This window comes from Leguminivora glycinivorella, chromosome 20, assembly GCF_023078275.1.
Source record: "Leguminivora glycinivorella isolate SPB_JAAS2020 chromosome 20, LegGlyc_1.1, whole genome shotgun sequence".
Lineage (NCBI taxonomy): Eukaryota > Metazoa > Arthropoda > Insecta > Lepidoptera > Tortricidae > Leguminivora > Leguminivora glycinivorella.
Window position 1 is genome coordinate 15,400,567 of NC_062990.1, and position 26,274 is coordinate 15,426,840.

The 26,274-nt window shown below is 35.6% G+C and overlaps 5 protein-coding genes across 6 annotated transcripts in view; all 5 read left to right on the plus strand.

Moving 5' to 3' along the window:
- Nucleotides 1-3,416: 3,416 nt before the first annotated feature.
- LOC125237252 lies at nucleotides 3,417-6,534 on the plus strand. The gene is made up of 3 exons (XM_048144269.1): nucleotides 3,417-3,525; nucleotides 4,313-5,710; nucleotides 5,842-6,534. The coding sequence occupies exons 1-3, from the start codon at nucleotides 3,475-3,477 to the stop codon at nucleotides 6,454-6,456; spliced, it is 2,064 nt and encodes a 687-aa protein (XP_048000226.1). The 5' UTR covers nucleotides 3,417-3,474; the 3' UTR covers nucleotides 6,457-6,534.
- Nucleotides 6,535-7,128: 594 nt separating this feature from the next.
- LOC125237253 (putative uncharacterized protein DDB_G0282133) lies at nucleotides 7,129-9,767 on the plus strand. 2 transcript variants are annotated; one of them, XM_048144271.1, is made up of 2 exons: nucleotides 7,129-7,212; nucleotides 7,545-9,767. In XM_048144271.1, the coding sequence occupies exons 1-2, from the start codon at nucleotides 7,156-7,158 to the stop codon at nucleotides 8,115-8,117; spliced, it is 630 nt and encodes a 209-aa protein (XP_048000228.1). In that variant the 5' UTR covers nucleotides 7,129-7,155; the 3' UTR covers nucleotides 8,118-9,767. The 2 variants fall into 2 exon arrangements, with proteins under 2 accessions (XP_048000228.1, XP_048000227.1); XM_048144270.1 differs by having other exon boundaries at nucleotides 7,134-7,212.
- A 2,139-nt stretch (nucleotides 9,768-11,906) lies between these two features.
- Nucleotides 11,907-14,534, plus strand: LOC125236956. The gene is made up of 6 exons (XM_048143875.1): nucleotides 11,907-11,983; nucleotides 12,837-12,950; nucleotides 13,022-13,123; nucleotides 13,529-13,621; nucleotides 14,084-14,166; nucleotides 14,513-14,534. The coding sequence occupies exons 1-6, from the start codon at nucleotides 11,927-11,929 to the stop codon at nucleotides 14,532-14,534; spliced, it is 471 nt and encodes a 156-aa protein (XP_047999832.1). The 5' UTR covers nucleotides 11,907-11,926.
- A 4,296-nt stretch (nucleotides 14,535-18,830) lies between these two features.
- The window catches only part of LOC125236921 (probable ATP-dependent RNA helicase DHX35), a 132,500-nt gene continuing 125,056 nt past the window's right edge, over nucleotides 18,831-26,274 (plus strand). Inside the window, exons 1-2 of the mRNA XM_048143838.1 lie at nucleotides 18,831-19,034; nucleotides 19,360-19,625. Of these exons, the coding sequence (XP_047999795.1) occupies nucleotides 19,004-19,034; nucleotides 19,360-19,625 (297 nt within the window). The 5' untranslated portion in view covers nucleotides 18,831-19,003. The remainder of the gene's footprint in view (nucleotides 19,035-19,359; nucleotides 19,626-26,274) is intronic.
- LOC125236923 (ceramide phosphoethanolamine synthase) lies at nucleotides 22,189-25,300 on the plus strand. Its single transcript, XM_048143839.1, has one exon. The coding sequence runs from the start codon at nucleotides 22,444-22,446 to the stop codon at nucleotides 23,560-23,562; it is 1,119 nt and encodes a 372-aa protein (XP_047999796.1). The 5' UTR covers nucleotides 22,189-22,443; the 3' UTR covers nucleotides 23,563-25,300.

The following is a 26,274-nucleotide window of genomic DNA, read 5'->3' on the forward strand; positions in this document are numbered from 1 at the left end:
TGAAAGTTGAACTAAGGTACAGCGCCATCTAACGCAATATTTGAACAACGAATAAACTGCAAGTGAAAACAACATGCAAATGTTTACCCGAGCTTGTTACACCGACATCTATCACACGATTTTAGTAACTTTGTGAAATAGAGAGGTGGGTTAGCTCAAAGACGTATGTAACTCCGTATAGACGGATAAAGTATAAGATTTTTTTTTACCTCAAAGCCCCAGAGAAAAAGGTACGGTGGCCTAGATGGCGCTATACCCTTGAGGAACGCTCGGCTAGTAGGCGCTAATATTAATATTTGACATTTTAACACATATCAAGCTAACAATATGGGCCAAATTGTCAAAACTGAGGTTCAAAAGTTTTAAGCTTGTATCGAGAGATGGCAGTCTTTGCTGTGATTACACGTTTTACTTTGACAGTAACTCTCTATAATACTCGATCCTCTTTGGTTAGCTAAAAGAACGGCAAAATAAAATCTCTTCCATCATTAGAATAAAGCGGCAAATTTAAAGAAATGTAGATGCGCACGAATCACGGCGCGACGCCGCGAACGCGAGTGTGGATCGATACGCAGAAAGTTCCACACTCGCGTGTCGCGCGTCTGGAGCGGGCTACAGAAAATTTAAATTTAACGCGTTTTTCTAATGACGTTCTCGTCCTCGATGGTGCTGCGTAGGGTATGCAAAAACCGGTTAATTTAAAAAACCGGTTAATAACCGAACCTTTTCCTTCAAAACCGGTTAACCGGTTATTAACCGGTTTTGAGATTTTTTAGTAAATGGCCGTACTACGCAATAATTACCATTACATTTAAGAATTCTGATGTTGATGATATCGTAGCAGGTATTACTTGTACGATGAAGATCATTTTTATCCAGTTTTTGGAAGTTTTGTAAAATGCGGAAATTGCTAAAAAGGGCTTGAGTGGTTTGACTGTGATTTGTCAGTTTTGCGTTTTCTAGGCATGTCACGAAGGTCTACAGCTCCCAGAGCCACTAGTAATACACGCAATTGAAGAAGACCAAGATCTCCATTTGTAAGAAAACCAAGATCTCCATTTTACCTTTCTTTTAAAAAATATAGTTTGAAATATACAGTAGACTCCGGTTACAACGACGCTCAAGGGACCGCTGATATTACGTCGTACTAACCGGATGTCGTACAAAACGAATTTCAATTCTTTTAAATAAAAGTAATATCTACACATCACTATTACTAAAACATTTCAATCAATAGGTGTATTTACAGGGTATTATTATCATAGTATTAAGCCTTAAATTCATGAATTTTTCTTTTAACGAGATATGAATATATGTAATAGACAATGGTTTTCTAACTCTGGGAAAAAAAATAAAAAAAATATTTAAGACCGATTTTTATACTAAATCAGTGTTAGAAGTTAAATAGGCCAAATCTTATTTATATAAATATATCGTTATTGGTAAGTTTTATTTAAAAAAAAATTACTACTATTAAAAAGGTACACTATTTGTGAAACCCCTATGATAAATGTTTAAACATAAACTAATTACTAACTTAGAAAAAAAACAGCCTAAATCACATACTAAAAATCGCCATCATCCTGTTTTTTACACTTTTCCGCCATTTAATCTTAATCCTTTAATAATAAATAGTAAATCATTATATTATTTAATTTATTTAATCGTTTATTAAATAGTAATAAATAATGAATAATAATTCAGCAATAAATGTGATTGTGGATTGCTACATATCGAGCCACGGGCCATCAAATATATGATGCATATATACATCACCATGCATTTAAGGGTTAATACCTTATTATATTGTGACTTGTTTAGTTATAAAAAGTAATTTTAGTATGCGTGCTTGCTCATCATTTGTAAGTAAAGCTAGTTTATACGCAATCGAAAAATAAAAATTTGGTTCTATTTAGCTTATAAGATTAAACCCGAGGCGAACAAATTGTTAAAATTTTAAAACTAATGCTCCAAAAAGTTACATGGCCATAATGTAATCTTGCTACTTGTTGTAGGCAAGACAGGGGGCCGTGCTCGGGCGGAAGTAGCTTTGTTTCCTTAATTTACTACATAGTAAAACTAAAAACGTTGTCGCTCATCGTTGCAACCGGACTTGACGGACGGATTTTGTGTAAAATGTGTCGTAAAAAGCGGCTGGTCGTTAAAATCGGAGTCGTAATAAACGGATGTACTTTCATACTATCACATATGAAAACCAAATAAATACCTGTGCTTACGTCGTTGTAAGAGGTTGGACGTTAGGTCTATGCGGAGTCGTAATATACTAACCGGACTCTACTGTATAAAATGTATATTTGAGTGGACTCGGGACTAATTTTTAAAATAAAATCATTACATATTTAAAAATATTTTAAGCGGGTTACTCACGTATTAAGTCGATATAGCGTTCGACATGTTTCGGTTCAATTTCGAGAACCTTTCTCAAGAGTAGCGACACCCCGCCCCCCCTGCGCCTGTCCTCAGCAGCCGCGCGCACCGAGCAAGCGCCCGCAGTATGCGTCGCGCTCTCGACATGTAAAGGCGGGGTGTCGCTACTCTTGAGAAAGGTTCTCGAAATTGAACCGAAACATGTCGAACGCTATATCGACTTAATACGTGAGTAACCCGCTTAAAATATTTTTAAATATGTATGAGTCTCACGGGAGTTTTATAGTTAAAATAAAATCATTACAGATAATAATGTTGTCAATGAAAAGTAATAAATAAATGTTTATTACTACAAAACATTAAATAATTACGTATTTTTGACCCTTTTTATGCCTAATTTAACAAATTTTGAGAAATAAATATAGTTTCGGTTATTAACCGGTTAGAGAATATAAAAACCGGTTTTTAACCGAGGCCAAAATGTCTCGGTTAACCGGTTTTTCGGTTAACCGGTTAACCGGTTTGCATACCCTAGTGCTGCGGTGCGGCAGTCTGTTAGCGATATACTTTTCGGCCGACGAATCGTGTATGGGTCCTTTAATAACAAGACAATGTCGTAATGTACCGTTAGCAGAAAAATCTGAGTAGATTACTAATAAACCGGGTGTAATTTTTATAACAGACAATATTATTTTATAGCTATAATTGTTCTGTCTTATGTAGAAATAATAAAATATTGAATATCATATTTTCTTCAATTTTAGGTATACTTTTACGCTTACAGAAAATGCTTACCGGATGATGTATAAAATGTAAATGTATTCATCACGGTTTATACAGGGGTCATGCGTTTAATATAACGTTACAAAGACATCAAATAATATATAAATAGGTAAACATTATTTCATTGATATGACATAATGTCTATAATAAAAGCATGTTTATATAAATTTGAAAATAATGCAGATTCCATGGTTAATGTTCTAGAGCGAATCGCGCATATCTTAAACTATAAATAAATTGTGAAAATTAGTTCAGTCCTTAGTTTTTTACACCATATTTATTAATACGGTTGGATTGCGCAAAATGAAGGCGATTTTATTTATTTTTGTGGTCATTCTATGGAATAACATAGAGGTACGTACATCATCTATCATCAGTTGCTTGCCCTTAGGCCCTACCCCAATTACTTGAGGTCGGCGCAGTAAGTCTATTTCTTCCATATCTCTCTATCGGACGGTTATCTCATTCACTTGCACTCGTTTCGTTTCATATCATCTCTCACACAGTCTATCTACCTTTTTTATGCATTTTTTTTTATCCATGACTGACATTATTACAGACTGTTAAATGATTTTTGTAAAATGTCATCAAAAATTAGGCTTGTGCCGTTTCGTTCGTTGATCGGAGCGCTCCGATCTCGTTCAATCGCTCCCACGAACTAGTTCGCTCTTTTAGATCTTTTGCTCATTTAGTTCAGCCAGACCAGCGACCACTGCGGTCGGAAAGATCAGAACGAATGGGACCGAATAGTGTCAAAATGATACGAATAGTCCACAGATAGTAACAGTCCGGGTCGAAAGGTTGTAAGTGACCGAAGTTTAATATGAAAACTTGGCTTTTTTTGTTGCTCTACTAAGTAGCTCTCGCTGTCGGTCGGCGCAGTCACACATTCGTTCTCGATCCAAACCGCTCGCGCTCGCCGATCCTATACTGAACTAAATGAGCAAAGACCGATTTCAGACCACGGAAAGATTCAGTTCATTTCGGTCATTGATGGGATTTTATTCCTAACAGTTCATAGTTCGTGAACGACACAAGCCTATCAAAAATAGCATTTAAACTATTTGAATTTGAACTGGACGACAATATATTTTGATCTAAGCATTGTGATTTGTAGTGTGATTTCATTTGTATTTTTCAGAGCGTCAAGATTCGGGCAACCCGTAGACAATGGATCGAGTATGTAACAACCCAATCTCCACTTCCTGTCCAAACCCAATATGCCACCTGGCAGTATCCCAACCAAAAAATCCCGGTTTACCAGGACAAGCAATTCGTATATAACTATGTTAACCCTTTTGGTGTACGCTTCAATACGTATGGAACTGGCAGAGGAAATACAGCATATAGCGCTTATATAAAAGGACAAATTCCTATTGGAGGTCAGAATATTTATCAAATTTGGCCTGGCTCTGGCCAGTGGGCAAATAAAGGGCAAATTGATCTACCAGGATATCAACAAGTAAATGGTGGTCAAATTATATATGGGAATTGGCCCAGTTCTGGCCAAAAAGCCTGGTGGGGAACTAAAGTGCAAATTGGTCAGCCAGGCTACCAACCAGCAAATGGTGGTCAAATCGTGTATGGGAATTGGCCATATTCTGGCCAGACAGCTTGGTGGCAAAATAAAGGCCAAAATAGTCAAACAGAATATCAAACCTGGGTAGATTCTCATGTTCCAACTACTCTTCTTAATAACGTGGTAAATGGAGAACACGATCTCAATCTATATCTTAACCGAAAAGAAAATTCTGAAGGTGGCGATATCCAAAATGATAAAAACATAAACCAAGATACTAAAAGTACTCAATTCAACAACAACGCGGAAAAAAGTGGCTCATTGTTTTCAGCTTCTGGCCATGTGAAGTCAGAGTCACCAGATTTAAGATTTTACAGCGTAGATCACAATAAATTAGACGTTGACGAAGCTTCACTACAAGAAGCAGCCAGTAAAGTTAGTACTGCTAACTTAGACAATATTAGCACAGTTGACAATTTCCAATATAAAGATGGTGAGAACATTTTAACTGAAGATTTAAAACAAAACCGGGCTGACGTAACACAAAGTGCTAACTCAGTGACAGCAAGTGACTGGAACGGCGGTGAAAATGTCATAGATATTCGTGCCGGTAATGAAGCAAGCGCTTACCCGTCCACTTCTCCATTAACGACTGTCTCTGATTTGACTTCTGTTAATGGAAATACTATCACAGGACCTGTAAATCAATACAAGACCGGTACAGAGAGTATCGTGAACGGCAATCCTTTTTCAACTGACCTCAAGAATTCTTTAGTTACAAATGGAATAAACATGGCCGATGCTCGTCTTCAAAACCAATTAAATATAAGTCTTCCTCCGAATAGGAACTTATATTATTTAAATCAAAATAATGTTAACTTGCAAACCAAATATCCTACCCCTGTTAATGAACAAAGAATGCATGGAAATAATCCAGTCTATCCTAACGTCTTGCCACTAAACCAACAATACATGAATGGATACAATATGCCATGGAATAATTTGTACCAAACTAATCAAGTAAGTATCAATAACACTTCTGCAGTTTAAATCACATTTTCAGAGGTTTTTGGTCTATTCTTAATATTTGAGTTTAATTCGTTTTATTATACATCAAATCTTATATTATTAATTCACGATTTTTTTTTCAGCTACCTTTGCGAGAAAAGACTTCCCCAGGGAGTAATCTTAATAAGCCTTGTTTAAATCCAAGCATAAATCTTCAACCGGGATATGATAGATTCACAAAAGAGATCTACAATAACGTACCACCCCAGAACTTAGATATTGGATATGGTCTTCCTGAAAGAAGTCCCTTTGATATTGGTTCTGCCAATGGCGCTTATCAATCAAACTTTTACAAAAGGTATCCATTTCTAAATCAAATACCAAGAAAAGATAATTATCCTTTACCAGATAATAAATACAGAGATCCTTATCAAAACAATGCAGGAATTTTGAGACCAAATCAAGCTCCATCCACAGATCCTTATGGCGGATTATTTCTCGAGTCGCAAAATTCTGAAATACCTAATAACATTGGATCTTTACAACAAATTAATTCAGAAATAATATCACGCGTACGCGATGGACATAGTACATCAGAGGCTTCAGAAAAGTATGTTACTGATATGATAGTAGATATAGCTACTGACTTAGTAAAGTTTCCCTCCCACAAATGTCATGGTGAGAATGTTGCAAAATTATTAGAAGGAATAAAAACTATTGTCGAGGCTATGAAGTCAGATTGTGAAAAATCCCATTGATAATGTGGCCAGAGGAAAGGCAATTTTTGCAGCTAAATGTTTGTCGATAGTAAAAGTACAATAAATGAATATTTTAGATAACTGTATTTTATTTGCTGTAAAAATCCTCAACAGTTAAACAGAAACAGGCTTGTTGATAGTGATAGGGCATACATTGTACATTGTACGTATCAGTATTGTCACTTGTTACTTTAATCTCACATATATATTTTTTTGATAAATAAATAAATATTTGTCCTGTATCTATGAGCCAATTTGGTAGACCATATCAAAATAAATGGTATCATGCATCTCTTTTAAATTAACGTTAATGTTAATTGTGTAGCCTATAATTTTTCAAAATGTTCATGTAACAATTAAGTTGTATATAATGTAAATTGATCGTATAAATCTATCAATATTGATATTTTCTAGACAATACATTAAAATTATAATAATATATCTAAAGGTTATCAAAAGCATACCGACCTAAACCAAACCAGCATAATAAATAAAACTGTATTTTGATTTTTAACATTAAGGTTGCTATTTGAATAATCGTTTCATTTTTTATCAACACTTTTAACTCTTAACTGCTCCTAAGTGCCATAATATTGACCGTAAAATCAATTTCACATCGTATAATGTGACATTGTGTTTCTATTAATTCTCACCTCAGCTATTTATACGGCTGACTAATAAGGGTACAGTATTTGCAATATGTGGCTTTGGGTAGGTTTATATTTGATAGTGGCAGTTGTGACAGCTCAGAACGACGTAAGTATTAATTTAATAAAAATATGGAACTAAAAGTTGTTGGAGTTTAAAATCAGAATATAGTACCCTACACACAAGAACTGGCAAACATTGGCTGAGTGTGCACTCAATTTAATAACTACAAATTATAATTATGTTACGTTGTATCAGATAAGAATGAAACTTGTCTTCGTTGAAGGTTATAGCCCTTATACATACCACAGGCAAAGAAATAAAATCTTTATACAGTCGTCTAGTTTCCAGAATACAGCTCCATAAAACATATTAGGAAACATTGGATTTATGAAAATTGTCTTCTTATTACCATTATGAAAATACGTTTTATTCAACAGGTCAATTTTACTCCAGGAAACAAATTGCAAAACAATATCAAATGTGAAGATGTGTTACTTAAACTCTGGACGATATTTGCTGACCAGTTAGAAAACAATGGTTTTAATGTAAAAGTTCCTAGTCGAAATGATATTCTATACGCCTTAACTTTGATCAAGAAATCTATCTTAGAAGGTGGTGGAGATGTTGCTCTTAAAGAAAAAGTGTTTTTGCGTGAAGCAGAACTAGCGAAATACAAAGGAGTTTACTTAGTTGATCATCGGCCTTTACAAACTTTGATCGATCAAAAAACGACTACGTATGAGAAAGCAAATTTTGGTGGTCCACCATCGCAGTATAATCTTAACAGTCCTGTGTATTCCAATCAGTTGATAGGGTTTAATTTTGGGAAAGATTTCACTAGAAATCGTGATGAAAAAGTTCCTTCTACGATCAATCAAGTACCTGGCGTAAATTCGATTGATTCCAGTAAATTACATCACGCAGTTAAACTCTCGAAAGAGACAAACCATCTTCTTGGGAGCGATTATACATCTGATTTAGAGCATGCTAAGGGGTTGCTGATAAAATGAACAAGTTGTATCAATCAAGCAACGAGTACAAATATAATTTGAATTCGCAGCGACCACTTCGTAATTCAAATTATGTAGCTGCCAGCGTGGAAGTAATGGATAATCCATGGGATACTTCTTCAAATTCTAAGCCTGCTGTCGTGCAAACTAGTTATGTGTCACAAAGCCACATACATACGAATAGCAACAATAATCAGAATCAGGATTCAAGTCAACCGAATGTGTACATGTACAATCTACCAGCGCAAGAAACGAATAATAACGCTTTAAATCCATCATTAACATTAATCACGAATAATGCGCAATCTAACGCAAATGCATTTAAAAACACTATTCTGAAACCAGAATATACAAATCAATTTAACACATTTGTCAACGCTAAATACCACCCTAACCCTGATCATTTTGGTGAAGCCACGAAGGAGGTATTACCAAGTAAACCCTCTGTAACTAACAACGCATATGCCCAAGCAACTAGCAACCAGAAGATAATATTTAACATGCATAAAAATCCTTTCAATCAAAATAAAGAAGTCGGACAAACGTTGCAATATACTCCTCAAAACGATCAAATGTCCAACTTAAATGCAATAAAAACTAATATAAATCAACCACCCTTTATACTAAATAACCGTTTAAATAACAATCCAAATTATTTAACAAACCCTAATACCTGGAACCAGCCTCAAACAAAAGCATTACCACCCTACATTTATAATTTACTATATCCTAATAAATTTAACCCAACAGCTTCTGCACTAAGACCAAATAATGCAATATATAATCAATTTTATCCACAAGGCGTGAATACACAGAACAGCATCAACAACATGCCATTCGGGCAAAGAATCATCAACGGCTTTCCACGTCCTCAAACTGACCAAGGTGTCGCAGTTAATAGACCTTCGCTGCCCTACACGGGATATTTTAATAATAATGGACCATTCACACAAAAATTAAATTACTACAACGATGAAATGGTTATCGATAAGCTAGCAAATTGGATTAGTGGAACGAATCCCGTGAAATTGAATTCAAACATCGATACTGAGGAGGCCGAGATAGAACTGACGTACAGAGTGAATAAGCCACCCCCTTTGTACCAACCAGCGGTGTTCTACGTCAAATTCCGAATGCCGTACAACCAATTTGCTCAACACTTAGCAGATTTTTTAAGGATAAAGGAAAACTCAAGGTCACTTTCAACAAACTCTGATTTGTACAATGATTTAGCGGCACAATATAATGCTACAGTAATACAAACAGACATGGCCGACGCTCCTGAAGACATAAAAAGTCCGGAAGGAAAGTTTTTAGTCAGAGCAAGATATATCCAACCGAATGAATCAGGAAATGCTAATCCAAATTCGGTAGACATTATTAATTTGGACAAAGAAGCAGAACCGAACAAGGAAAATGTACAGGGTCGTGCAAGAAATGTAGAAAGTAATAATGACCGAATGCAATTAGAAGATGTATAATGTAACAAAACGCGCAAAATAAAAAAAAATGGCACGATTGGGTGAATTAAGAATCTTCAAGACACCTTGTTTATGTATATTTGATTAATATACTTTGAAGATGATATTCTTCGCAATACTTTGTATTTGTACTATTTATTGTGTTTTATTATTAAAATACACAAATTAACATTGGTTTCTTATTTCCTGCCTTTTGTGACTTCCAATGTTCACATTGTTTAGTTGTTTACCCTTAATAATCAACTCAAGAATTTAATTTTACAATGTTATATTAATTTTTGCTGACGCTACTATGACATTGAAAATAATCGAGAACCGTTAAAGTCTTAACACACGACCGCCCCGCACTAAGGTTATCCACATACTTCTTGTAAGTAAGAGCGAGAACGAGTTATTTTTCTCTCGTTTTCACTTACGTGAATAGTTTCACGGTCGCGGTGCGGTAGTGTGTTAGCACTTTTATAGTCATTTGTTCATTTTGTACAATAAAAAAAAAATTATACTTTGTCAAACAAGTCTGTCAGTAAATAAGAACAAAGAAAACTATATGCATCCTTTTCTTTAGGGTGATATAGAAAAGGGTACCTATAGTTTTCTTTGTTCTTATTTACTAACTGACTTGTTTGACCACGGAAGTATAACTAAAGCATGGAAGCCATGCTAAAATAAGAGCTCGGTGACATGTATCTTACTCACACCACACTATTACCTATTTTATATGAGCGAATGAGACAATATTCCACAACTTCTTTCGTTTTCTCGAAGGTTGTCCCCAAATGCTGATGTCAAAACGGACCTGGGGTCCATTTATTATACGACAAAATTAAATATACGTTTGTCATTGTACACTCGGTGTCCATCTTTGACAACTTTACATGGTCGTATTATATTGTTTCGAATTTCTAGCAGGACTTCGATGGTCGTCTTGACTATTTTTAGATATTTTTTGAGAATTTCTGATATATTGTGAAAAAATTAGTTGGGTATAAATTTGTGATAGTTCTAAGTTTCTGTTTCAAGTATGGCTTGTGTAATCAAGTGGTGTAAATCTCATTCAGGGAGGAAAGAAAACACGCAGGAGGTTATAACATTTCATCGGTAAGTTTCTTTAAATTTTGATAATCTTTATTGACAGAACCTGATAGAAATATAAATGTTCATATTGGTAGTTTATACAACTCAAATCTCATTCGATTTTGTGTAGATTTATGCATATTTTTTCAAAGTTTTCTCTAACGCGGAAAGGTTATGTTTTTTGGGATAGTGATGTGTTGTGTTTTATCGACCTTGCAATAATAACCTATCGATATGCATACCTTTAAAACGACATCAATGATTATTGTTCTTTGTTATGATTCTCTTGTTATTTAGTTATCTCGCAAATTCTAGCATAGTGATGTGATGTGTTTTATCGACATTGCAATAATATATCGAAATTCATACCTTAAAAAATACATCAATGATTACTGTTCTTTGTTATGATTCTCTTGTTACTTAGCTATCTCCCAAATTCAACTTTATATATTTCTTAGATTTCCAAAAGACGAGCAATTAAAACGCTTATGGATTCAGCGAGTTAATAGGCAAGATTGGTCTTGGAACAGCCATAGTAAAATATGTTCAAGGCACTTTTCATCGGACTCCTTTCTGCCAAGTAAAACTACTAAATGGAGGAGGTTAAAAAGTCAGGCTTTACCAGAGTTGCACTTGACAAACACAGACTTTTTGGTAATATTTAAACGAATATTTGTGGTTTCAGTAGTTAGACTAGTTAGCATCTAGCAATAGGCAAATATTACTTAGGTATATAAGTCATATTTTAATTTAAAAGAAGTGCTCCTGATCCTAATGTTCCTATACATGTAATCTCATGTATCAGTTATTAATAGGTACAGAAGTCGCCGCAAAATTGGAAAAGTAACATAAATTATATTTTTTACCTCGATAGGCATTATTAGAAACTATAGGAAATGGGTTTAGGAAAATAGCTAGTAAATTTGATTTCATAATATACATATAGTGGATTATTTTTCTTTGGGTATAGTGATTTTAATTAGCTTAGTTATATTTCTCAGGCAAATAATCCAGTGCCTATGGATATATATGATACCGAACAAATAGACACGTCCACTCCGAATGCATCAGGTTCACAGATAAATACTGATATCCCCTTGGAACTAGTAAGTTTATTTGTTTCATCTTTCTTTTCTTTTCTTATTGCAAAATCGTTTAGTTATAGCGATTTTAATTCATTTACTTATATTTTTTAAGCTAAATGATCCAGTGCATGATGTGTCTATGGATATATGTGATGCCGCAAAAATAGAAATGTCCAGTCCGAATGTATCAGGCACACGGATAAATACTGAAAACCCCCTGGAATCAGTAAGTTTATTTATTTCATTTTTCTTTTTTAACCGCCGCCTCAAATCTCTCAAGGAAGGCGGTTCTCAATTCGTGTGTATGTTTTCCTCCGTCGTTACTGGACCGATTTTGAATTTTTTTTATTGAATGTATATGTATACAGATAGATCCCATTTTTCACAGAACCCAGTTCTGATAATGGGATCCTGGAGAAATTGGGGGAACTTCTCAAATCTGAAAGGCACACATATGGTGATTTTTGTGTTTTTTAAGGAACAGCATGCATTTACATACAAAACAGTGACATTTAGAGCAGTGAAACTGCTGATGATGGTCAGAATGGAACTCCTCAAATCTGAACGGCACGCTTATAGTGACTTTGATATTTTTATAAGAACAGCATGCACTTATGTCCAGAACAGTGACCAGTGACATTTGGTGCAGTTGAACTGCTGATGATGGTCAGAACGGAACTCCTCAAATCTGAACGGCACACTTATAGTGACTTTGGTATTTTTATAAGAATAGCAAGCATTTAAGTTCAGAACAGTGACATTTATTTAGTTGTGTTTGTAAAGAATATTGAGTTTTCAAGTCAAATTTTGTCAATCTTCGATTTCTTTTAATTGGATTCATGAGGAATTGAGGAAACTCCTCAAACCTTAACGGTATACGTATATTCATTTGTGTTGCTATCAAATAATTAAAGCATTAAAGGCAGTTTAAAAAAATACCTACACATTTCTACATAATCCAACATTCGCCAGTAGCTTTTACCAGAACCCCAAAGGCGGTGGTTTTTTTTCTTAAAATTATTTTATTGCACATTCGTTTGGTTATAGCGATTATCATTCATTTACTTATATGTTTTAAGGTAAATGATCCAGTGCCTGGTGTGCATATGGATATATGTGATACCAAACCAATGGAAATGTCCAGTCCGAATGTATCGGGCTCACGGATAAACGCTGATATCACCTTGGAATTGGTAAGTTTATTTATTTATTGCACATTCGTTCGGCTGTAGAGATTTAATGTAATTTAATTATATTTTAAAAGGTGAGTGATCCAGTGCCTATGGGTTTGTGTGATACAGAACAAATAGAAATATCCAGTCTGAATGCAGTCTCCGGAAAAAATATTGATATCCCCTTGGAATTGGTAAGTTTATTGAATAATTATTTCGCTACATCATTTTTGTTCTGGAGGAATCCTCTACCAGTCAATCAATAACAGTACCAGTAAACCAATAATAAGTTGTAAATACTGCCTGTGGTCTACCACAAATGATTTCGGGGTTGGTATGTACCCCTTGATAAAATATAGATACATACATTTTTTATTCAACCACAAACTTAAATTCTTTGCAACAAAAAACAAAATAAAAATAAAAAAAGAAGAAGAATAAAGAAGTTGTTTAATGATCTGCGGGGTGTCTGAGGATATCCTGTATAATGTTTATTTGTTATTTTTTACGGTTGTTTTGCGGTGCTCATTGAATTGCATAAGTACCTTGAAAGTATAGGATACCACATTAGAGATTTATACTCATGTTTTAATTTCTAGTCAATTGAGACAACGCCACCTATATTGGAAGTCACGGATATGAAGTCAAATGTCGACTGTGCCGAGTCTAAATCACATTCCAATAATAAACTGGTAAATTGAAGTTTTTCTCCATCATTAGAAATATATTCAGGCACAAACATGATCCCCCCCCTTCCCCTCTGTGGCGCGTGTGGTGACGAGTTAAGAACTTCACCACCCCTTTCTTCCCGTGGGTGTCGTACAAGTCGACTGTGGGATATGGGTTAAATTGTGACAAGGGTGGCACTAAAACTTAGTAGTTCATGTGCTCTGTCTACCCGTGTATGGGATACAGGCGTGATTATAAGTATGTATGTATGTATGTAATAGTATGTATGTACAAACATGACACCATACTTCATTAATAAATACTAGTACTTTAGTAATTCAATATTACACATAAGAATAATTACGTATTAAACCCATATTTTGTACATTTAAACGTACATATAAATAATAAAATTGTGGTCGTATTTTGAGGAAGCTGGTAATAATGAACTACATTCCTGTATTGTTATATATTTTTCATTATAGGCACCAAGCTTTAATGCAAAACTAGGATACAAGACGTCAGCATCTTCAAACAGTCAATTTGTACCAAAAATTTCAAGAGGGCGGCATGAATTAAATAGATTTAAAAACATTTCTCCACGAAAAAATATTATGACCAAATCGTTTTCTGCCAAAAAAGAGATATGCAAGACGCCTGCATGTTCTACATGCAATCAACATGAAGGAACCATCTTAAGTATGCAAAAAGAATTAGAAAGAGTTAGGAAAGTTTCCCAAAGACGCTTGCAGAAAATCAAGTCTTTAAGAAAGCGTCTTTCCCGCCTAGGGAAGAAGACAGACGATCTCTATACCATTTTAATTAATCGGCTTAAAGAAGAGAATGTTGATACCGAATACATTACACTGTTACATAACATTAATCAAAATGACATTATACGAAGATTTTTGCAGAAACAAGGAGGTGAAGCCCTAACGAGAGAGTACAGCCATGAAATAAAAAAATTTGCAGTGACATTACATTACCTTTCGCCGAAAGCGTACTTATTCATCCGTGAGCAGTTCCAAGACGTCTTGCCACATCCGAAAACTATTACTGCATGGTACAAGGGAGTTGACTGCAATCCCGGGTTCACCTCCGAATCTTTTGATAGTATCAAAGCTCGAGTACAGGAAAACCCGAAAAAACAATTGTTCTGTACATTAGCCATTGACGAAATGGCGATTCGCAAACTTATTGAGTGGGACAGTCATAATCAAAACTATTACGGCTTCGTTAATCTCGGTTGCGAATTAGATTCTGATTCAGTCCCCGTTGCGACACAGGCTTTAACATTTATGGCTACATGCTTAAATGAAACTTGGAAAATACCTGTTGGATATTTTTTTATACATTCCATAAATTCTGAACAGAAAGCGACCCTAGTTCGACAATGTGTAAATCTACTACAAGAATGTGGCATCTCTGTCGTAGCACTCACATTCGATGGGGCAGCTTCAAATATTGCCATGTGCAATAATTTGGGTTGTGGTGTAACTGCAGAATCCACTTCGTTTCAGTGTGGCGAATCCAATTCAGAGATATGTTTATGGCCAGATCCTTGTCACAACATAAAGTTGGTGCGAAACGCACTCGCTGATAAAAAAACATTGAAAGATTCTGACAACAATATCATCTCCTGGACACATATAGAACAGCTTGTTAAATTACAAGAAGATGAGGGATTACATCTTGGCAATAAACTAAGGCGATCACATATCAACTTTATAAAACAAAAAATGAAGGTCCGCCTTGCGACACAGCTTTTTAGCAACTCTGTGGCTGATGCTTTGCAATATTGCAAAGATAAGAGGATCCCCGGGTTCGAAGATTGTGACGGTACCATAAAATTTATTAGAATCTTCAACAATCTCTTTGACATATTTAACAGTCGAAATTTGAGAGCCAAAGGGTGGAAACGGGCACTGTCAACCTTTAACTACGAAGAGACAAAACTATTCTTTGAAGCAGCCGACTGGTACATTCGAAACTTGAAAATGGATGACGAAACATACATAATTGATTCAAACCGAAAAACTGGTTTTAACGGCTTCTTGGTCTGCATGAAGTCACTATTAAAAATTTTCGACAATACAGTAATCAAGAATAAGTTAAAATACCTGTGCACGTATAAATAAGATGTCTCAAGACCAGATTGAACTCTTTTTTGGAGCAATAAGAGCAAAGTGTGGTTCTAATAATAATCCCTCTGCTCGGAACTTTCAAGCCGCTTACAAAAGACTTCTAGTGCATGCTCAATTTAAGGATGGTTCTACCGGAAATTGCATACCTTTGGAAAAGATTAGTATTCTGAACTACAAGCCTAAAAATCCAGTCGATGCTATAAACCAGAGCAGTGGAAATGTATGTCTTGTACGTGATGCTGAAAACTCAGAATCATCAAATATAATGCAGTTCCATCTTGAAGATCACGACTATGTTCCATCGCCGAGTCTGCTGAGTGAATATTCAAAAGACATTGTACATTACATGGCTGGATATGTGGTACGAAAACTACAAAAATCTCTAAAGTGTGAACAATGCATAGAAAGTCTATACAGCAGAGAAAAAAATTCAGAGATAATAACATTGATCAGTATTAAAGACCGAGGCGGACTAATAATGCCATCCAAAGATGTGTTTAAAATATGTGAAACCACTGAGAGAATTATAAGGCAGCAAAAAACCACCGTGCGCGCCGAATTTTTAGGCCGTCAAAAACATGTAATGTCCATCATAAATAAAGTCGGAGGGACATTTATAGGAACTAGGCTTTTTGATAATCTAACGGTGCATTCACATGAACAAGAATTTGAAAACAATCACAGGATGTTGCTGATAAAGGCTGTGTGTAAGGTATATCTAACAGCACGCATCCACCACATCATCAAGCAGGCTTGTGAACCTCGTGACAAAATAAGAAGCTTTTTAACTAAAACCATATTATTTAAGGGTCAATAACTGTGAATTAGTGGTCACTGGTATTTAAAATAATAATATTAGGAATGATTGATAGATATTTGGCTTAGAAGATTCGTTGCCACTCGTACCTGTTAAAGTATGTTATGTGTATTGTATTAAGCTTGTGATGTATATATGCTATTATCTACCTTGTTGTGTAAATTGTGGCGTAGGCGAGAGGCTGGCAACCTGTCAGTGCAATGTCACAGTTTCGTTTTCTTTCAACCCCTTATTTGCCAAGAGTGGCACTGAAGCTTTAGTAGTTTCATGTGTTCTGCCTACCCCTTTATGGGATACAGGCGTGATTGTATGTATGTATGTATGTCTTGTGCAAATGATGAAATACAATTATAAATAGAACAAAAAATAACAAGTTCCAAGAAAAAGAGGAAAATCCAGTATTTCTTGTAAGTATCTGAAAGAAATTTGAGTCCAATTTATTTGCTCTTGTTAAACTAAATAGGTTTTGTCGTTCTCGAAAATCAGGTATATCCGTTATTAACATTCGAAGAACAACAGAGAATTGATTTTGCATGCAATATAGGTAATCCACGATCACTTTGAACGAAAATAGTTGAAAGTGTTGAACTTATTGAAGTAATAAATTATATTACCTACAATGCCGTTTTGTTTTATTTTCTATTTGATAGAGAAGCTATTATTGAGGTAAGTAGATTCTTCAGTGGTGGACTAGAAATTAGATGGATGCTACATGAATTATATTACTTAGGTCTTTGCGTAAGGAGAAGAGAAGAATGTATTTATTTATTTTATACTCGTATTTCCCATCTCTATTTTTACAGACTAAGCCTCCCCACAGACGAGTCTTAATTTTCATAATATTAAAAAAAAACTTGTATGCAATCTGACAGTTCAAACTGACACTGACAAGACACTGACAGATTTGAACTGTCAGATTGCATACAAGTTTTTTTTAAGATTATGAATTTTTAAGACTGTCTGTGGGAAGCCTAAATAGGCCGATATTACACTATCATAGAAATATAGTCTTAGACAACATGTCGTCCTTTTTATTCACGTTAAAGAAAAAGAGAGGCATACAGACCTATGATCAAAGATATAGGTATGATAATGTAATATTAGGACTTGGTAAGAGAAGAGAAGTGAACGTTTATGTAGGTAAGTACATAAACAAACCATTTATTTGCAATCAGTAGGTACGGTTAGCCAAGAATGTATGAATATGTGACTTTCATAGCCAAAAAGCCACATAATAATCCCAATGAAATGTTTATAATCAATATTGTATGTTTTCGTGACTTTTATATATACTATCACGTTTATATTATTTTTAAGGTACGAACGTAAGTGCATATTTTATCGATAATTGAATCGACAAAGTAACATCCCTAGCTAACACATAACCGGAGACCACCTACCAAAAAGAGAAATAACTAGCATATATCCGTCCCTTTTCAATACATTATCTAAGTCATAAGGAAGTCAAGGATGAGTATATGCATTTTACACGAATTTTTATTAGGGAGGCTTGTGTTTGACAGACAGAGTATAAGTGTCAGTACATATTATGTAAGTATTTTTGTTACAGTTTGAGCAAGAAGAATAAAAATGAAAAAGTGGCAACATTGTAGTGTCATCCCTTTCAATTCAATATGTGTGAGTAAACGGGACGACACTACGATTTTAACACTTTTTAATTTCTACTCTTTAAGGTCACACTGAATGGTCTATCATTTGTTCTCTTTACAAAAAATGTATTTATAGAAATAATATATCATATACAAATAAATTTCCACAATGCTCCTTATTGTAGTCCGAACGGATAGTTAGTGTGTTCAGTTCAGTTCAGTTTTTAAAATTAAATGGCTTCAGTCCATTGGGACTATTTCGCCAGTGTCAAGGTGATATGAGCTAATATTAGTAATTTTTGTACAGTAAGTACGACATTGTACGGTGACTTAGCACTTGTAAATTGATAGCTAGATTTTACAAGAGCACGTGGACTACCGGCCGTTTACAACAAAAAAGAGGCTAAACGCGTTTCGAGAACAATTCTTCATCAGCTTTTCACTACACCATTAGTTTACTGCATAATAAGCTATCAATATTACACTTTAAACAACATTAATGAGTAAAAGATAAATAAATTATTCACGGTTCACGACACGAAACCGCTAAGATGGCGTCCCAACCGGAATGCCAGTTAGTGTGTTACTGAACCATGCGTACATTGAAACGTTCGTTTGACAGTTACATTGACGTTTGTTGACAGTTGCTTATGCGTGGAAATATGTTAGCGTCGTTGCGCCAATAATCCCAAAATATTGTGATAATTATGAATTGTATTTAATCTCAAGGAACAAACTGTTATTTTTGTGTTAAAATTCCATTCAAGACATAATGATTTAGGAACTAGATAGTGGTTATACTTACAACTTATAAGTATAACGTGCGTCTTAAAAATGTCCGGCAGACCTCGATTCATAAAACCGGGTAAGTGAAATGTATTTTAGTGTTATTTTCATAATAAAAATTACATAAGTTATCACCGAATTACGTAAAATATCATGTTTAATACGTGTTTTGAAAATCACGCCATTTTTTGTTGTTTTGCCACAATTTCAACCGTATCTTGTTTTTGTCTTTTCTACTCGAAGTATCGCGTAGATTAACTCATTAATTGAAGTTTCTTATAAACTAAATCCAGAATTCGATCTCTAGATACACTAAAACACTAATTTGAATAAAAACTAAATTTTTCACAACAAAATAACTGTCATTTTGAGGTTATGTTTACTTTTTAAATTTCTACTTCCAGGCAACGACCCTCTCTATCCAGCCAGGAACAAAGATGGTGGAATAGAAATCCTCATAAATGAGAACACAGATTCTGCACTGACCACAGATAGTGATGCTAAAACCAATTTTGTGTACAACCGGTACCATCATCTACCCTTGACTAGTCAGCGACAAAAGCTCCCAGTGTTTCAGTATAGAAACCATATATTGTATTTGCTGGAGAAATATCAGACTTTGATACTTATTGGAGAGACTGGGTGTGGGAAGTCGACACAAGTGCCGCAGGTATGCTTATTTATTTATTTCTTCTTTATTCTGATTTTTGTTTGATTGGTTGTGGATATTGGAGAATAGAATCTATATGTTGGTAAGATCAGTTTAAGAAGTTAATGTTAAGCCTGACCAGAAATATATAACTATTGTCAGGAAGGCGCTGTTATTCTGATGAATGGGTTGACAGTTCAGTCACACCTCGAACACTGGAAATCAAATATATGAAAGAGGCGCGTTCCTAGCACACAGTTTAAGATTGTGTAGGTGAACGCGTACTATGCTTGTATGAGTGACATATGACAGCCCGACTGTTCGCGTTTTTGACAGGCGGTAACTATGAGGTAACCGAGAGGGGGTGGGCGGCACTTTCAGCGGGGAGCGGGAGTGGCCATACTGTACGATAGTACTCTTTGTTATACTGTGGTTCAGTTTAGTATGAAGAATAATAGTTCTAATGAAATTCCCCAACATGATGCATAGTAATATATTTCGGATCAGACTTTAACTAACAGTTGGGACTGTGCAGTTGCATATGAATTTTACCATAGGGAAGTCTGTCTTGGTACAAGTCATAAGATCATAAAATGACTGTTTAGGGTCCTTCATATGGCAGTACAACAAAATCATATTAAATAGATTATACCGCTAATCTGTTTAATGTGATTTTTACCCCCTTCCTGAACACTCTTTTTGACTGCCACATAATATACAAATACAATAAACTGCATAATACAAAAAAACACATATTATAATAGTTGTAATATAAGTTATAACAGTATATTATAGTTTACCACAAAATGGTCTCGCTTCAGCATAATGGTAACCAAACCATAAAGTCAGTGCTGATCTTCCGGCAAGACAATTTGTGGGCTACAAACATATCATATAATGGATTGACATTGATTGCATATTATGTGCAGTGCTTTGGAAAAAGACACCATGTTATTACTTTAATCACCGAACTACTCCCAAATGATACTTCCCTCTAGTACATTTAGTTCACTCGCACACAAACAGAATGGGAGCGAAAGGAGCAAAGAGCCGAGAAGTGACAATGACCCGACTGCAACCGAACTAGAACCGATTGACTCGGACCGAGAGCTCGCGAAAACAGCCGATCAGCTCTCGGCTAGTATGATCGAGCATTACTGTACGCCATATGCACAATTTGTCTCTCACTCTCTTGGTGTACTACTGTACTAAAATTACTAAATGTTCTAAAAGAATGAACTAGTACACTTCAGAGATCGTACTGATTGGGAGCGATCTTTTCAGTGAATGAGCAGGCACAACTCTATTACACATGAGATTGTCGTAAATATAATTAGGTAGGCGTTGTAGGCATCGATCTAAATAAATCGATGGTTGTAGGCTTGATTTATACACAGTCTGATGATGATGTGTCCATTACTAACATTAATTAATTTCTACTATCTTATCTTCCATTACCAATTTATCTAAAAATGAATTTTAATTTAATTAACCTTTTCTGTAATGAATAAAACCAATAACATTAGTTGTTATCAACACTCAAATTAATTACACTCAACTCATAAGGGTCATCCACATAGTATAACGTAACAGCGTAAGAGGGGAGGGGGTCCATACTAATTGTGATACTCCATGTTAAACGTACACAAAAAAAAGCGTGAAATTTATTTTTTGAACCCGGCCCCTGTTCAAAATATCGAAATTTCGCGTGACGTAAAACGTCGACGGCTCCTAACCATATCACAAATATATGTGAAAACATTTGTTTAATAATTTAAATGAAACTGCTATTAAGATTCTTATGATTTTAAACTTTTACGATGTTTACAAATACTTAATATTGTAAACCGGACTTAATCGTGTATAACCACAAAATATATACATATAAGAGTACAAGTATAACTGAGGAGTGTCTTTACAAAAGGAGTTTTCTATAAGTCTACAAGGTGTATTTCTCTAGGAAGACATAGATAAAAATTAAAATTCTGAAAAATCCCCGGACTGCGACATAGTGGACCGATTTTCATGAAACATGGCTAAGAACACTCCCGACTAACTGTTTTCAAACAAAAAAACTAAATCTAAATCGGTTCATCCATCCATTCGGATGCCACGATGCCACAGACAGACACGTCAAACTTATAACACCCCGTCGATTTTGGGGGTTAAAAATAACCTCTATTGACACCCTTCAACTAACTTTTTGAATTTCGCGCCATTTTTTTGTGCCAAGATTTAGTTGACGGTCTATTTACTACCAAGCAAAGAAATAGCCAAACGTCAATGTCAATGTTATACTGGAACTGTTCTTAGAAAGAGGAGCTCAAGGTTTTTAAAGCTATTGCAAGTTACACTCATATCTGTTTAAACATTAAGTTCTTTTCTCAACGACAAGTCTAACATTAAAACGCGTCTAGGCAAACTGCGCTCTATACAGCAAGACAAAGATTGGTATTATAATGTTGGTAGTAAATTTTGGCGGGAACGCGAGTCGGCAGCCATGTTTGTTTTCACTTCACTCCGCCTAGCGGTGCCGTTGCGCGCGCACCAACGCACGGATCCCATAAACACGGGAACGCGAATATCGTAATGTCGATTTAAAAAACAAAGTAATGTGAAACGCGTCGCGAACGTCTGTGTTGCGTTGAAACAATGTGCGCTTGATAAACAAAGATCGCGTTCTGGAAGAAATGTGCAGTGATGTAAACAAATGCGGAAATCGATATTTTCTATAAGTTTTAGAATTTTAACTTCAGATGTTTTGGTTTTATGAAATAGCTGACCTGATTAACGCCAACGCGCGGTGTTATAGAGAAGTATTATAAAACTGTCATTGAAAATGATGTGGCCGTCTTCGACAGCCAGCAAAGTGCTCACTTTGCTGCTTCTAGTGACTTTTATTTACTGCATTTATATGGACACATTCCTGTTTCTACGCATACAAAATTATAGGCTAGATATTTTTGGAAATGCACGGGAGAACAGCAGTGAGAGCTCAACGTTTAAGTCGATATTGAAGGACGCCAATTATGAGGATGTTCTATGGGTTCCATGCAGTATAAATCCATTATGTCACCCAACGGTCAAGGCGTTGATGATAGATCATATAAACCACTACATCTACGGGCCTTTTTGCTCAATAGTCGACATAGCGCTCGGGATTTCGAAACGATGGCTGTTCCTGACTCCGAACATGATTTCTTTTTTCCATGTTTTCGTGGCTTTGGTCGGAGCGAAGCTTCTCACCTGCCAGAGTTTAGCTGCGCGGCGATTCGCAGTTGTTTTATTCCAAATTCGAATGTTTTTAGACGACCTTGACGGTCACGTAGCTAGAGAAAGAAAGAATATCAAAGGAGAGAGAACTGAGGTTGGGACTGCCGGTTTTTGGATCGACGGAATCTGTGATTTATTAGGAGTTATCGCTATGATGGTCGGTATATTGATATTCCTTAAAACTAACCCACCTAGAAGAGGTTACAGAGACACTCCTGTAAGCACATTACCGTACCACCAGTTGAAAGAAATAAACACAAGCGAAGATTTAGAAAAAGATCACACAGCGGAAATCGGGATTTCGTACAAAACAAAAGTGACTTTCCAAAGGATAATTCAAGTCATAGGTCTGTTTTCCGGTCAGATGCTGCTTTCTTCACTAGCTTGGAATCGATACATAGACATATACCAAGAATTATTAGAGAATAACGCTGAATACGATTTGGTGCGACGTGAAACCATGTTCACATCCGGTCTGTTCTTTTTCGCGACAACTTTGTGGCGGATTGTGAATCCCCATAGCTATCTTCACCTTCTATCCTTAGCTGTTTTCTGTGATAAAACCTGGGCTTTCCTTAAAGTGGTACATTACAGTGGTTACATGTGTCTGGTGATCGCTGTGGGTACGTCGGAATACTTGGTGGATACCATACAGTCTTTCGTGCTCAATGGAGATGGGTTATGAATGTTATGATTATAATAGTGTTTAAGTTTAACGTGATTGCCAAATAGTTAAGTTTAGATAGATTTATCCTCTGAATATATTTAGTTTTTGTTTAGATAAAGGATACAGATGTGGTTGTCAAAAATATGCTACCGATTGTTACTAATAATATTTATGAATGAAACTTAGAATGAAGTGTTCATGATTTATTTGGGAAAAACTCTTTTTCCCACTTTATATCAGCACGTTGCCATGTAATTTCTGACAACAAACATAAGGTACCAACAGACAGTTTCGTATGAAACACGTTTGCCTATCATGTCTTGAACGAAAAAATTTTTCCGAAAAATTTTTCTATAAAGTTTAAGAAATTTCCTTAATGACGCTTTCAAAACATGCGGTAACAAACATGTGATCTGAGGCTTTCTAATAAGAATATTTACTGGCCAATGTGTGTATACAGTTTTGTTTTTTAATTATAAATTGGTTTACTCTTGGCCACAGACTAGCCAAAGGCAAAGACGTGGCCTACGATGGAGTGAGCTCGCCCAGAAGATACCTGTTCACTCTTGATTTGAAGGTTGCCGGGTTATATGAGCTCACACACATACACAGTATACATATTGTTATTTTTCGGTTTTGAGAATTCCCAGGGGTTAATTTCGAAACACCGATTTTGGGTATTATTTTTATTTAATCATCAATAAAATTTCCAATATTATGACTGCAATAGTAATTTTTGATTATATAAAGGTGTAGCAATAACACTGTTTGGTTTATACGAGCCATAGTTTGCTTATTCTTGTTACCACATTGTTTTATCAATAAGAATTTCTTCTAAAGCAGTGAGAGAAAGAAACGAGAATAAAGTCTAGAGTAGGAAGTATCCTTAAATTAGTAAATTTAAGGACACTGCCTTCAAAACTTCTAGAAAAAACTCAAGAGCGTAGGCGTAGGCCCATCTGAAAAGCCGGTACGCACCTCCTACCCTTCTGGTGTTTCGGGTTTTGAATTGTTCATGGGCGGCAGTAATCGCTTACCATCAGGCGACCTGTCTTCTCCTTAGCTTCTTATCGCTTAAAAAAACTAGCATATTTATTTATTTAAACCGTAACCGGTTATGAAATTTGATCGGTTTTTGCATTCCCTTTATAGGAGCTATATAACAGGTGTGTCCCTTTCTCTCGGCCTAAATTGAACGGCTTCAGTAGTTGGTAACCTACAGGTATTTGTTAGCACCTTAGTAATATTTCAACTTCCTAAGCCTACAATGGTTCCGTTTGACCAACTTACCAACAATGATAATTCAGATACCGTGACTGGCCTGGCCTTAAGATTGTCACGTTGGGTGCCTGTTTTTGTCTACCCTTGACCGATTGACGCTGTCATTATAGAACCATAGATCAATTTACACTCTATTCAGGCTTGTTTACAAGTTCCTAAAACGATGTTAACACAAACTAAAAATGCGGCTCTTTAGAATGTGCTTAGACTGCTGGCGGCACTAAAAACTACTTAAACTGTGTCAGAAGGATCAGAAATTCCCGGTTCTCACTATATTTATAATCGGCATCTACACATCTGCATGTGTTTTAAAAATACGTGTTCGGCCAGTTCCATATTTGTATTTTTGTCTTATTTCTGTTGTCGATCTTCTTCTACTCCAAAAATCCAGCTATCCAGCAAAAATCGGGTCCTTTGCTACCTATGTACAAACCTAAATGACAAAATACAGTACTTGGTGCATTATCTAGCTGTGATTCTGAATATATGGCCCAAACCGCTCTCATACGAGGTGCGGTCCAAATGTCTCCGGCCCGACAAATTAATATGGCGGAAGAGTTTAAAAAAAGTATGGATATCATTGTGTTCGTCATTTATTCCACTTTTTTGGTGTATAGTTTCTTTAGGTGTCTGTTGGCTATAGGTTTTTTTACGGTGTTTAGTGCTAGGTTAGTGCCCAAACTTTTATCGTGCTTACAGCGAGATGAGTGAAAAACCGTGAGTTCATGAAACTTGAGACCAGCATAGACACCGCGTAGCGAGTTTTTTGAATGCAATTGCTACTGTAGATGAAACCATGGTTATGTAAGACGATACTCTGTACAAAAGAAAATTAATGGAGTGACAACGTCATGGTGAAAAGGCACCTAGAACAACCTCTGTCACAAAATGCACGAAAAAAGATAAAGGCTACGGTATTCTAGGGTTGTCACGAAATTCTAACGATTTACATAAAAGAAGGGTAGACTACGGTAAATAGCAGATGCTACGCAATATTTTTTGTGCAATTAGGATAGCAGATTATGCAGAATAGTCTTTAAAAACTTAGCAGAGGCACAAGGGCATCTCCGCGACAATTTCCCCGTTCACGCTGCTTCATTTTACAAGGTTGCTTTGACGAAATGTGTCTTCAAAAATATTCGGCACCTACCTTATATTCGATACGTGACCCCAAGTGATTATTATTTGTTCTAAAAACTTAAGGTAGACTGAAGTAGAAAAAAAATCTTCGTTTTACGAAGTGACCCGTGCGGTTTAGGGCGATTTTGAGGACAAAAATCTTTATTATTTTTATTAGGTGATGGAGAAGCTTATAAAGAGATTTGAAAAGTGCGTTGTGACAGAGAAAGACTATATTAAAAAATAAAAATAAAATTGTAAAGATATGTAAGCCCTTTCTTTGTTAGGCCGGAAACTTTTGGACCGCACCTCGTACATTTGACCATTTAT